The following is a 12,569-nucleotide window of genomic DNA, read 5'->3' as shown; positions in this document are numbered from 1 at the left end:
CTACAGGGCCCCCCGTGTAGACTGGAAGCCGGAATGTGACATGCCGTCATAATGCCGTTTGTGGTAATCCACCGGAAGGTCAGGCGTAGATGAGAGGTTTTCTATCGCGGTCTCCAGGTACGCCGGCTTAAGTCGGTCCAAACTGACTGTCTCTTCACGGCCGTTCTGAAGAAGAGTGGCAGTTTTGGGGGTGCGGTTAAGGACGCGGAATGGTCCGTCGCAGGCTTGTGTCAAAGGTGGTCTGAGCGCGTCGTGGCGCACGAAAACGTGTGTTGCAGTGGCCAGATCAGGGTGGACGAATATTGTCTTGTTTCGGAATCGGAAGGTCTGGGTGGAGTGGGCCGGAGGTCTTGAAAGCAGTCGAGGAGGCGTTGTAGGAATTGTTGTGGCTGGTCTGGTAGCTTCGTTGACGTGAAGAAGTCTCCCGGAAGCCGTAGAGAAGTGCCGTACACCAGCTCTGCTGTTGAGCACTGCCCGGATGACAGCTCGTAAACCTAAGAGCACCAGTGGTAAGGCGTCAACCCACGTGGCTCTATTGAGGCGGGTCGTCAAGGCGGTCTTCAGTTGTCGGTGAAGGCGCTCCACCATGCCGTTGGCGCAGGGATGATAAGCCGTGGTACGGCAATGTCTGGCTCCGAGGATGCCATTAAGGCAAGGAAACAGCGAGGACTCAAATTGACGTCCACAGTCTGTTGTCACGGTGCCAGGACAGCCAAAACGGGATACCCACGTAGAAATGAAAGCGCGGGCAACTGTCTCGGCGGTGATATCTTGAATTGGAACAGCCTCTGGCCAGCGTGTGAAACGATCGACCATGGTCAACGGTACCCCTGAGACACTGGTAGAGGGCCCACAATGTCTAGATGAACATGGTCGAAACGACGGCCGGGTGGAAGGAAAGGTTGGGGAGGTGTCTTAGTATGACGGGAGACCTTTGTCTTCTGGCAGGGCAGGCACATGCGCGTCCGAGCGCGCACATCACCGTTGATTCCGGGCCAGACATAGCGCTGGGTGAGAAGACGCTGAGTAGCGCGAATGCCGGGGTGACAGATGTCGTGTAAGGAGTGGAAAACGGTGCGTCGTAATGAAGCGGGAACGAAAGGGCGGGGAAGGGCAGCTGAGACATCGCACCACAAGGGCTCAGATATAGTCGAGAGTTCGACGGAATACCGTCTGGTCAGGTAAAGGCATGGTAAAAAACAGGTCACTGACCAATGTCAAAAAACAACAAAATGACGTTTCGGGATCCGTACGGATCCCTTGTTCACAATGGAATGACGGCAGAGCAGCAGGTTCTTAAGTAGCGTTGAGCGCATGACGCAAAGTCCGGGAGTACACGTGGTTTAATGTGCCAGATGATCTATTGATTGTGTTACTCGTGGTCTGAATTATTAGTGACTCGAGATTGAGCCTCGTCGTCCAATTCTTCTCCGTGGCCATGATGCGCGCGTTGTCCCAGCTTATCTCGTGGCCCGTCTTCTCGGAATGCTCTGCGAGTGCATTTGTCACTGTGTGGCCCTTGGCAACGTCGTTCTTGTGCTGCTTCAAACGCTTGCAGAAATTTCCGCTTTCGCCAATGTACACCGATTCGCAGTCGGCGCATGGTATCTTGTAGACCACGCCAGGAAAACGTTACCGAGGGAGAGGATCCTTCACATTTAGCAAGTCACCCTTAAGCTTGCTTGCTGGCACATGCGCGATCTGGACACCACGCTTTCTAAACACGCGAGCTAGGGCTTCGCTTACACCTTGAATGTACGGGATCGCTGCGCGCTGGCGTGTTGACGCTGTATTATCAATGGCTTGACTGTTTTGCTGCTGGTTATGCATGATGAACTTAGTTGCTTTCTTAATAAAATGTTTAGGATATCCATTCCTGATGAGGTCATTTTCAATGGTCTGGAGCTCCTCCTGCAGGCTTCTTGCATCGGAACAGGTGCGAATGGCTCGTTGAACTAAAGAACGCACCACTGAGCGTTTGTGGGCTACCGGATGAACTGACTCGTAGTCAAGGTATCTACCGGAGTGAGTTGGCTTTCGGTACACGGCGAAGGCGAGGCCTGTGGGAGCACGCTTTACAAGTGTTTGTTTGTTTGTTTGCCCTGAGGAGACTGCGTCTAAGAAAGGGAGGCAACCGTCTTTCTCTTCTTCCACCGTGAACTTGATGGAAGGCTCGATGCCATTTAGGCAGTCAAGGAAAGGTTGCACGTCCTTCTTCTTGATAACGCAGAAGCAGTCGTCGACGTATCTCAGGAAGACCTTGGGTCTCGGCTGAAATGATTCCAGTGCCTTGTTTTCAATTGCTTCCATTGTTACATTTGCGGTCGTGACTGAAATGGATGCTCCCATAGCGGTACCGAAAACTTGGTGGAAGAAGAGAAAGACGGTTGCCTCCCTTTCTTAGACGCACTTGTCCCCCGGTTCGTTCAGCCGTCTCTGCTTCGTCGCCCGTCTGTTGAAGACTCTGCTCCTTCGGCGTTAGGTGCATCCTCCCGGGGGGTGCGGCCATAACGGGCGGTGCTGACTCAGGCAGACAGACTGATGTCTGTCTCGTCTTCCGGCCAGGAACTCTTCGTGGTGCATTGGACTCTTTGTAGATATATGTATAGCTGTATTTAGAGCGCTTCTGCCACGTGCATACAATATTTCTTTTTGTTTCTTTGCAAGTGTCGTGCTTTATAGTGAAATGAAATATGTTATGTTACCTTGCCTGTATAGCCCAATTTTACATGTATGCTTTATTGAGTGTATCATTCTCGGCGTTATTCTGCATGGAAAGGCTGCTTTTCGTTGATCTGTAAATAATTTTTCATGGAGCCCGGACGTAACGATCCAGCGGCCTTTGTTTAATTTATAGTATAGCTGAGCACGTTTAGAGCCCAGTATACTCTTTAGGAGGGGCGTGTAAGGCCGCTTATGGCTGCGAGCCGTTCAGGAGAGAGGGCAGGAGCCCTTTAGCACGCCGATGGTGGCCGCGGTTTGGCGCCAAGGAACGAACCGCGAGTTCGCGGAAGGCCGAGAGGGGTCGGCGCCGTCTCCCGCTGTGTTCGGGAGCGTTCAGGACGGTCGAGCCGTCTGCGGTGGCGCCATGCGGGCAAGTGCGTGCTGCCTCATCTGGCCCAGAGCCGCGGTGGTCTGGTTTTCGAGCTCCAGGAATTCCGGTCAAAACACGGACTGGGTCTGAGGCGCTGGCCACGCTGTTTGAAGGCATCTGTCGGCCACGGGGACACACTGCAGAACACCCCCTGTGGTCGCGTTCGCGCCGAGTCGCAGGCGACGGCCTGCTTGCTGGCCGAGGAGTGGAATGTGTAAGCGATAAATTCCGCGCACGTGGTGTTGGCTCCTGACACCGTGAATGAACACGTGTGGAAGAGAAAGGAGGAAAGCAGTGTTTCTCGGAATATCTGGGCTTTCCGTTTAGGCCCTTGCCCGGTGGGCGGGGGCCAAGAAATACGCTCTGGTTGGCCGCCGTGGTCAAGGGATGGACAAAGAGCGGCCACCGCCCATTTTCTTTGTTCTTGGCAGGAGATATCGAGCTGCACGAGTGCGGCACGACAGTCTGGGCTGTAATCAGCGTTGCTGATAGATCGGTGAGGCTCCGTACTATGTACGTAAGACTAGCCTGGGCTGAAATCATGTGTTAATAGATCAGTGAGGCTAGCGGCGAGCGCAACGTAAGACAGTCTGGGCTCTAACTTCTTCAATAAGTAGAAGAGTGAGACTGTGTGTTATTCCTGTTTAATCTTTTGTATATTTCTAGCTCAGTTGTATCCATTATTTTACGTTCACATAAACTGCTAAATTCATCTAACCACCACTGCTGCCTACGTGTGAGTGCATCATCGCTGCCGATCATCAACGAAGATCTTCGTGATCGACGACGAAGGACCATCAAAACTTTACTACCATGAAGTTTAAAAAGTACACCCAAATTTAACCTGATCATGTGAGCATTCCATCAGCAAACTTCCCAGTCTTAGTTTGGCGTTGTAGATACGATGAGTATGAGAACCTGCTATGACTGCTAGTACCTTAAATTCTCACTTATTCACGCGAGAGCGCTAAAGAGCTCGTTTCACAGAAATTGCGGTGTCGGCGTTGGTGACGACGTCCTTGGTTGTGAGCGAAAAATAATCTTGTCCGTGACCGAAAAATCGAGAAAGATGCAAATAAAATAAATAAAAATTTTTGGGTCCATGTGAGAATCGAACTGCGTGGCAAGCAGGTGTTCTACCGCAGAGCCACGCTTTTTCTTGAAACTCCTTCGCAAAAAAAAAAACGCTATATGGATGTCACGTGGTGGAAGGTGAGTCTAACGCATGCAATAATGCGTGGCAGAAGCGTAGAATCGCGCGGTCGCTCGGAGGATTTCACGCGAGACGGACGTGTCGCCCGCGATGCCCCGCTCGCCCGTTCAGGACGCGCTCGTGCCTCTCGCCTTCGACGCTCTGTGACGGCTGCCTCGACCGCCATGCCGTGCGCCTCTCATCGGCGGGGCCTTCGCCGCGTCGTCACCGACGTGCATCGTGCCCCTGGCTGAATCGTGGTAGAGTAGAGTAGAGCCTGGAAGCTGTGGCTCATACCCACACTGGGGGATTGGCCAAGAACCGGTTAGTTTTTAAAGGAAAAATTGCAATTGAAGTTCAAACTTTATTTAATTAATACGAAAGAAGTATAAATGAATTAGAGTTAAAATTATACTACTAATAATAATATAGTATAGAATTGAATCAACAAAACCGATAATTTGGGGGGAAAATAGAAATAATATTTTGGAAAGGTAAATTTTACAATCTAAATCTGTTTGAACCTTTAAGAAACTCCTGCAATGCATCAGCAATCTTCCCGTCACTGTGGCCCAGAGAAAAAGCCCCGAAAGACAGTACATTTTGTTCATTTAATTCTAATCTAAGCAGACGGAAAACAATACCTAAGGTATTTTTGCGCAAGGTAGAGTACCTCTAGCAGGAAACGAGAAAGTGCTTCGTTGTCTCACGTATTCCGCAAATAGGACAATTAGGCGATGCTGCCAGACCAGCTCTGTGTAGATAAAATTTTAGATAGGGAGTCTGACAACGTAGTCTTGTGATTGCGACTTCTATTGCTCGTGATTGACATACTTTACTATTCCACTGATGATTTAAATGCTGGAATTCCAATATGGTCGTTAATGACGGTGCGGAAAATTCCTCTAACATCATTTTCCTCCTAAATCTAGCACCAGTAATCAATTTGCATGCGGGCAATACCTGAATTACTGGGCCATTCAATGATGACCTGGCTAGCGCGTCTGCCATTTCATTCATAAATACGCCCTTATGCCCAGGAACCCACACTAATTTGATTAACTTTATGTGCAGTGGGACTAATGATTTGAACGCATCCAAAACATACGAGTCCTCGTTTGAAGTGAGGGAGGAACATACTGATAGTGAGTCCGTCAAAATTATTGCGGAGCTTATTGATGCTTCTAATTTACGTAAGGCTAGACTGATGGCTAAAAATTCTGCTACAAAGATGGGCACAAAATCTGGAAGGCGAAGTGAAAACGACCAGTCTAGAGTAGGAGAGAAAATCCCAATTCCACATTTTCCTTCATTTTGGAAATCATCCGTCGCTATCACTGTCCTAATTGGCATATGCTCCAGGTAATCACTTAATATATCGTTTAATAATCGGTATGACATTAGTTTTGCATTTTTTTGGAAAAATCTCATCAAACTGTATTTTAATAGAGTTGTTACCATTACTGATTATACACAGATCATTAATTTGAACGTTTATTTTGTCAAGAAGGCTTTCTATAACTAAAATTCGGGGCTTATGAAATCGCGGCCAATATAATCCAAAATACAAGTCAGGACGTGCAATAAAAACTGTTTCGGAACGTCTAACGGGGGATTCATACAGCCTTAGAAATGCCTGCATTGCTAACAATTTAAACCGGGTAGCAAGTGAGGGGAGTCTAGCTTCCATATACAGGACCTTTATTGCAACAAATTTAGGAAGACCTAGGCATAATCTCAAAGCTTGTCTCTCGAGAACTACAAGAGGATGAAGCTTGTAAGCAGGAGCCCCAGCGTATAATATGCGCCCGAATTCAAGCACTGGACGAACATACATGCAGTATATTGACATAAGTGTATGCCTCCTCATACCTAATCGGCAATGACTGATCTTCCTTAATAGTCCGACTGCTCGAACACCCTTTGTTGCGATGTTTTCAATATGAGCCTTCCACGTCATAGATCGGTCATATATGACACCGAGATATTTTACTTTCTCTACTTGTGGAATAGGCTCGAGATGATAGGAAAGTGACATGTGGATAGGGTCTTTTAATGGAAATGTTAGCACGGCGCATTTACTGACATTCAAAAGTAGATGTACACTATCAAGCCAGCTTTCTAGTGCTGACAAGTATGACTGTAATATTTGGAACAGTTCGTGAATATCACCAGCTGATGAAAAAAATGCGATGTCGTCAGCATATACATAAGTGTGGACATCGTCATGTAGAGGGATAGAACTCATTAGGATATTAAATAATACTGGGTAAAGGACTGCGCCTTGCGGGACACCTCTAGTTTGAGCGTACATAGAAGACGAGATGCCGTTTTGGAAGCAATAGAATGTTCTGTTTCTTAAGAATTCCGCAATCCACGCCTGAATATATTTTGGAAAGTTAAGGTTGTGAAGCCGATTGATTGAAACAATGTGTTCAACGCTGTCGTATGCTTTTGCGATGTCAAGAGTGACTAACGCTGCATATTTTCTTTCACGCCTAGCTAATAGTATACGACTTTGTCCCATCCGTGAACTCCTGTGACCGGCTCCCCAATCTTTTTTGTCCTCTTCTCTCTTCGTCGCGCCTGTCGACTTCCGATCACTTCCTTTCCTATTTCTTTCTACTTTTCTTTTATTCCCCCCTTCCCCCACCCCTATAAGGCACTGCGCCGTGTCGCCTAAAGGCAGAACGAAATTAGGTGCCTTTTTCCTTTTCCTCCTGAACCACCAAGAATCGCGCCAGGCATCAAAACATGTGAATCGCACAACGAGTGGGTTTTTAAAGGCCCACTCATCACAAAGCACTTAGATATTTGTAATAATCATCATCAGCAGCAAAAACACCAACAAAGTGAACAGCTGCGTAAGTTCGCTTGTTGGTTTACGGACGCGTAGTGGGCTCTTCACTGATTAGCAAAATGAATAATTATGGCATAGTGGGCGCTTCAACAACTGTACTTGCAGTAGGCATTATAGGATACTTTGAAACGGCCAATGTTACGCGCACACTCGTTCGTTTCCTCACGGCATGGTTGAGGCATACACCAAGAGCCGAAGCCAGGCTAGCAGTTGAGAAGGCGATGCGCACGAGGCCCGATTACGCTACCGCGTTCTACTCTTGAAGGCGAAGCTCAAGCGTCCTGCAAATTTTTAAACAAAACATGTGGCTGACAATGCATGGTACTTCGCAAAAGTCTTCAGAATAAACCGAGTGCCAATTTCTTTACTGTTAGAGCCCTCTAATATAAAGTTTTTCTTCAGAAGAAGACCAAGTTAGGTCGATTAGTACTTAAGCAAACCACATTGAGCTGGTTTTGTATAGTTATAAGATTATAAATGACTACGAATTTATATACTAGATGTCGTTCCTTGCCCTCCTACTTTTCCCAGCTTGGGTGGGGGGTGGACGGAAAAGCGGTGAAGTGGTCCTTTACTCCTCCCCTCCGGTTCCTCCAAGTAAATAGCCTATGTAAACTGTGTAAGCTCAAATTTTCCTTGAAAAAAAATGTGGGCCATTATAACGTTAAACTACCGCGCATTGTTTCCTTCCGTATAGGTCGTTAGTCTGATTACGTTAGTAATGATTGGCCGAAATTTTTTGGGTTATGCTCACAGCGCCTGCTCGTAAAACGACGCAACAAATGACGCGTAAGTGATCCACCGCGTAATTGCCACGAACGCGGTAATTACGCGGTGGATCAGTTACGCATGACTGCGTAAAAAGTAGTAATAATGAACTATTTTCAATACGGCGTATTGTTTGTCATTGGTTCTTCACTATTCGTCAAAAATTATCATTGTGCCATAAAATCGCCTCTAATTGTCACGCGACGTCACAAGTCTGCAAAAACTCGCGGCGTTAAATTGAAGTGTGCACAATAAGCAACATGTTACCTTGCTGAACAAAAACTCATTTTTTTTTGGAATAGCCAGACAGTGTCCCTTTCTGAACGTAATAAGAAGGCTGCCCGCCAATCACATTGGCAGCGGCTGCTTATAGCAGTGGGCGAGATAGATTCATATGTGTATGATAGATACTTTCAGTTGTAGTATAACGATGCTGAGCTGTTTTTGCGCGTGTACAACTCTCTGTGTACTCATCGTTGCTGACAAAGAGGTAGAGAGAGAAATAAACATTATTAGGAACAGACACAATCCTTTGCAGGTAAGCAGCCTTCCTAGTCCAGAAAACCGTGGACGCTGATCATCTCCCTGGTGAGGTAGATTAAATAACGGGGCAAATTGAAAGCTGCGCTTCTCAATGTACTCGAGTCCACTGCCTTGTTACAAGCCGCTACGATCGCTGCAGTTTACCATATAAGCCAAGTGAAGCAGGCTAATCGGGGACTAAAGTGGGAATCTATTTTAGCTGTCCTGGCTAGGCACAACTAAAATACTGGACACTTCTGCACACTCATCAACTCACAGCAGCTTGAATATGGAGCAGTGGCGATGCTATTCGTTTTCAAAGGAACTGAATTTCCTGAAAAAGGAGAGCGTTTGATCGGGCTATAAAGCGTTTGCTGGTTCCCACCCATATATGCGTCGCGGATCACTTAAATTTCAGGCCAGGCAGGACAAAATAAAATCATGACAGATTGTTGTAATGTTATAGAGCTCCTGCTGAGCGATAGCCTCCTCTACAATGCTCGAGCGCAAGACGCACAAGCCTGGATTATGCAGCCCGCACCGTAGGTAGCCGACAGTGCGTGGTCATGACACGGAGGACAGTCGTCACAGCAGAATCGTAGGACCAATTTTATTGCAAAATTACGTTATTGCTGCGTTCAAGTAAAACTTTGCCTGACTTGTTAGTTTCCCAGTCTGCAGCCGCCAATAACCACTGTCGAAAGTGGGGGGGCCCCCCCAACATTTCTCAGTGGAGGGGCTGGCGCCCCCCTTGCCCCCCCCCCCCCCCGGTAGATACGCCGATGGTTGTCTGTTTCACCTTTTTTAGTTTTGCCTCAGTTACCGCCTTGAGAACAGTTTTAGGGAAGCCAGCCGCGTCCAGACGTTTTATCTGTTCTTGAAAATTTTGCTCCATCATGGCAGCTTCTGTTCAGGGTATTGTTGATGCACAAGGTGGCTATGGCGCGCTTCACGATTTTAGAGTGTGATGAGTCAGATGGTAGAAGCTTTTTCTGGGTACGGGGCGCGTACATCCAACACACGTGACCGTTATTAGAAAAGGTTAGTCTTAAATCTAAAAACCTTATCACATTGTCTGAAGCTAGTTCCTTAGCAAACGTGAGAGCCTTGCTGCACGCTTTGAATTTGCTTAAAATATCACATGATACCGGTTCTAGGTCCAAAGGGTCCTTCAGGTTTAACAACAACAAAAAATCATCAACATACCTGAAGATCTTTACTACCCTATGGTCATTTAAAGAGCTGCTTACAGCATTGTCAAACTTGGAAAGGTAAATGTGACAGAAAACAGGCGCTACGCTGGATCCTATGCAAATACCGTTTTTTTTTTTTTTTGCACAAACAGCTTATCCTCAAACTCAACCACCGTCGACGATAAGTACATGGTGAGCAGTTGCAGAAATGAATCAGCACGAACACCACAGGCATTCTGAAAAGGGACAGCCCCATTTTCATCGATAAGCTCCCGTACGGCGACAAACAGTTCGCCGTGTGGCACATAATAAAACAGTTCCTCTACGTCTAAAGAGAACGCGGCATTAGCAATGGGCTGTTTATCGTGCAGAAAGTTCACCACAACATCCGAAGAATTTGTGGCAAAAGGATCAACTACAACAAGCGTATTTAGCCAGCGTTGAATGTACTGACCCACAAGTTGATGCCAGGTTCCCTTCTCCGTCACTATGGCTCTAAAGGGGCATTCAATCTTATGGGTCTTGGCTGCAAAGAAAACTAACAACTTATCCGTCTTTGTCTTCCGCACCACCTTGGCTAGCTTGTCCAGATTTGCCTCACTGAGGAATTTGATGGCCTTCGTCTTAAGTTTTGCGGGTTTTAGGGTTACTGCTTTGAAATTCTTCGTAACCGCGAGCATGGCTTTTTCCGAGAAGAGTTCACGCGTGACGACAACAAACCTGCCTTCTTTATCAGCTTGCAGTAAGCTCAGGTTATGCTCACGAAAATAGCTGACAACAGAGCGTATTGCGCGTTCGCCCTTTCTACGTGCTCTCTCACCAGAATGCAGAAGGGTCATTCCACGCCAAACGTCCCAGACATTGCGCTCGACCCTCTCCAATTGTATTGTAAAAAATTGTGGACGTTCATATCAGTGCACTATTTGCCCTCGGAAAGCATTTTTTGGAAAAAAAAATTTCTTGTCTGTTACAGTGATTTTGCCGTAGTGGGTGAACCATAGGTTGCGAAAAAATACTCTAAAGATACAATACTTTACGGAACGCGTTTAATATCTGCTGTTTACTTTAAAAGGAATGGCACTATCTTATTATTGCCCATTGATGACCACTACCTTGTCTCACCATGTGCTTTGTGGTGAAGCAATGCTGCAATTCTTCGCCCATTTTGATTATTTTTTAAAAATTCTACGAATATTACAGACAAAATAGAACTATATCATATGGCTCGATAGTTGGCAGTAAGCGTGTCAAAAAAGTATTGAAGTCGATGACCGAGTAGTTTCGAAGTGGAAGGGGCGCAGACATTGAAAAATGTGTGAAATGCTCCACGTTCAGGCACATGTAGAGTGGTGATGCAGTCCAAGTAAAAAATGCACGCTTGGTCTCGTTGGGAAGAGTAAACAAAGGAGATTTATTTGTGAAAGTTTAATCGGAGTGTTTTTTGTTTTTGGCGAGAAACAAAAATTTATGTTGAGCGTTCGCGGCGTGCCTGGGTGGTGGTGTGCGGCGTGACCACCATTACTGCGCATGCGCACACCCTCTCCACTTCCCCTCTCCACTCCCCTATCCCTTTCCCCATCTCCCCTTCCCCTCTGCACATCACATCTCCCCCATCCCTCTCCCCATTCGCTCTCCCCTCCCCCTCTTCCTCCCCATTTCCCCCTCTCCCCTCCCCCTCTCCACATCACCTCTCCCCTTCCCTTTCCCCTTCCCTTTCTCTTTCCCCTCCCCTCTCCTTTCCCCCTCTCCACTCCCCGTCTCCCCTTTCCCCCTCACCACTCCACCTCTAGAACGCGGGCTCTACATGCCGAAACACTGCTTCGCATCGCCTCATGGTCCCCTTTCCGGTTTGCGCGCCGCCCGAACGAGGGCGCTACAGGGCCCCCCGTGTAGACTGGAAGCCGGAATGTGACATGCCGTCATAATGCCGTTTGTGGTAATCCACCGGAAGGTCAGGCGTAGATGAGAGGTTTTCTATCGCGGTCTCCAGGTACGCCGGCTTAAGTCGGTCCAAACTGACTGTCTCTTCACGGCCGTTCTGAAGAAGAGTGGCAGTTTTGGGGGTGCGGTTAAGGACGCGGAATGGTCCGTCGCAGGCTTGTGTCAAAGGTGGTCTGAGCGCGTCGTGGCGCACGAAAACGTGTGTTGCAGTGGCCAGATCAGGGTGGACGAATATTGTCTTGTTTCGGAATCGGAAGGTCTGGGTGGAGTGGGCCGGAGGTCTTGAAAGCAGTCGAGGAGGCGTTGTAGGAATTGTTGTGGCTGGTCTGGTAGCTTCGTTGACGTGAAGAAGTCTCCCGGAAGCCGTAGAGAAGTGCCGTACACCAGCTCTGCTGTTGAGCACTGCCCGGATGACAGCTCGTAAACCTAAGAGCACCAGTGGTAAGGCGTCAACCCACGTGGCTCTATTGAGGCGGGTCGTCAAGGCGGTCTTCAGTTGTCGGTGAAGGCGCTCCACCATGCCGTTGGCGCAGGGATGATAAGCCGTGGTACGGCAATGTCTGGCTCCGAGGATGCCATTAAGGCAAGGAAACAGCGAGGACTCAAATTGACGTCCACAGTCTGTTGTCACGGTGCCAGGACAGCCAAAACGGGATACCCACGTAGAAATGAAAGCGCGGGCAACTGTCTCGGCGGTGATATCTTGAATTGGAACAGCCTCTGGCCAGCGTGTGAAACGATCGACCATGGTCAACGGTACCCCTGAGACACTGGTAGAGGGCCCACAATGTCTAGATGAACATGGTCGAAACGACGGCCGGGTGGAAGGAAAGGTTGGGGAGGTGTCTTAGTATGACGGGAGACCTTTGTCTTCTGGCAGGGCAGGCACATGCGCGTCCGAGCGCGCACATCACCGTTGATTCCGGGCCAGACATAGCGCTGGGTGAGAAGACGCTGAGTAGCGCGAATGCCGGGGTGACAGATGTCGTGTAAGGAGTG

At 48.1% G+C, this 12,569-nt stretch overlaps 2 protein-coding genes across 2 annotated transcripts; both read right to left on the bottom strand.

Annotated features, from left to right (window-relative positions):
• On the bottom strand, positions 1 to 588 carry LOC119382257 (uncharacterized). Its single transcript, XM_037649966.1, has one exon. The coding sequence runs from the start codon at positions 586 to 588 to the stop codon at positions 1 to 3; it is 588 nt and encodes a 195-aa protein (XP_037505894.1).
• A 10,914-nt stretch (positions 589 to 11,502) lies between these two features.
• LOC119382256 (uncharacterized) lies at positions 11,503 to 12,090 on the bottom strand. The gene has a single exon (XM_037649964.1). It carries the CDS (start codon positions 12,088 to 12,090, stop codon positions 11,503 to 11,505), a length of 588 nt encoding a protein of 195 aa, XP_037505892.1.
• Positions 12,091 to 12,569: the final 479 nt, after the last annotated feature.

Source organism: Rhipicephalus sanguineus, chromosome 2 (genome assembly GCF_013339695.2).
Source record: "Rhipicephalus sanguineus isolate Rsan-2018 chromosome 2, BIME_Rsan_1.4, whole genome shotgun sequence".
Taxonomy (NCBI): Eukaryota; Metazoa; Arthropoda; class Arachnida; order Ixodida; family Ixodidae; genus Rhipicephalus; species Rhipicephalus sanguineus.
This window is presented reverse-complemented; position numbering and strand designations above follow the sequence as displayed.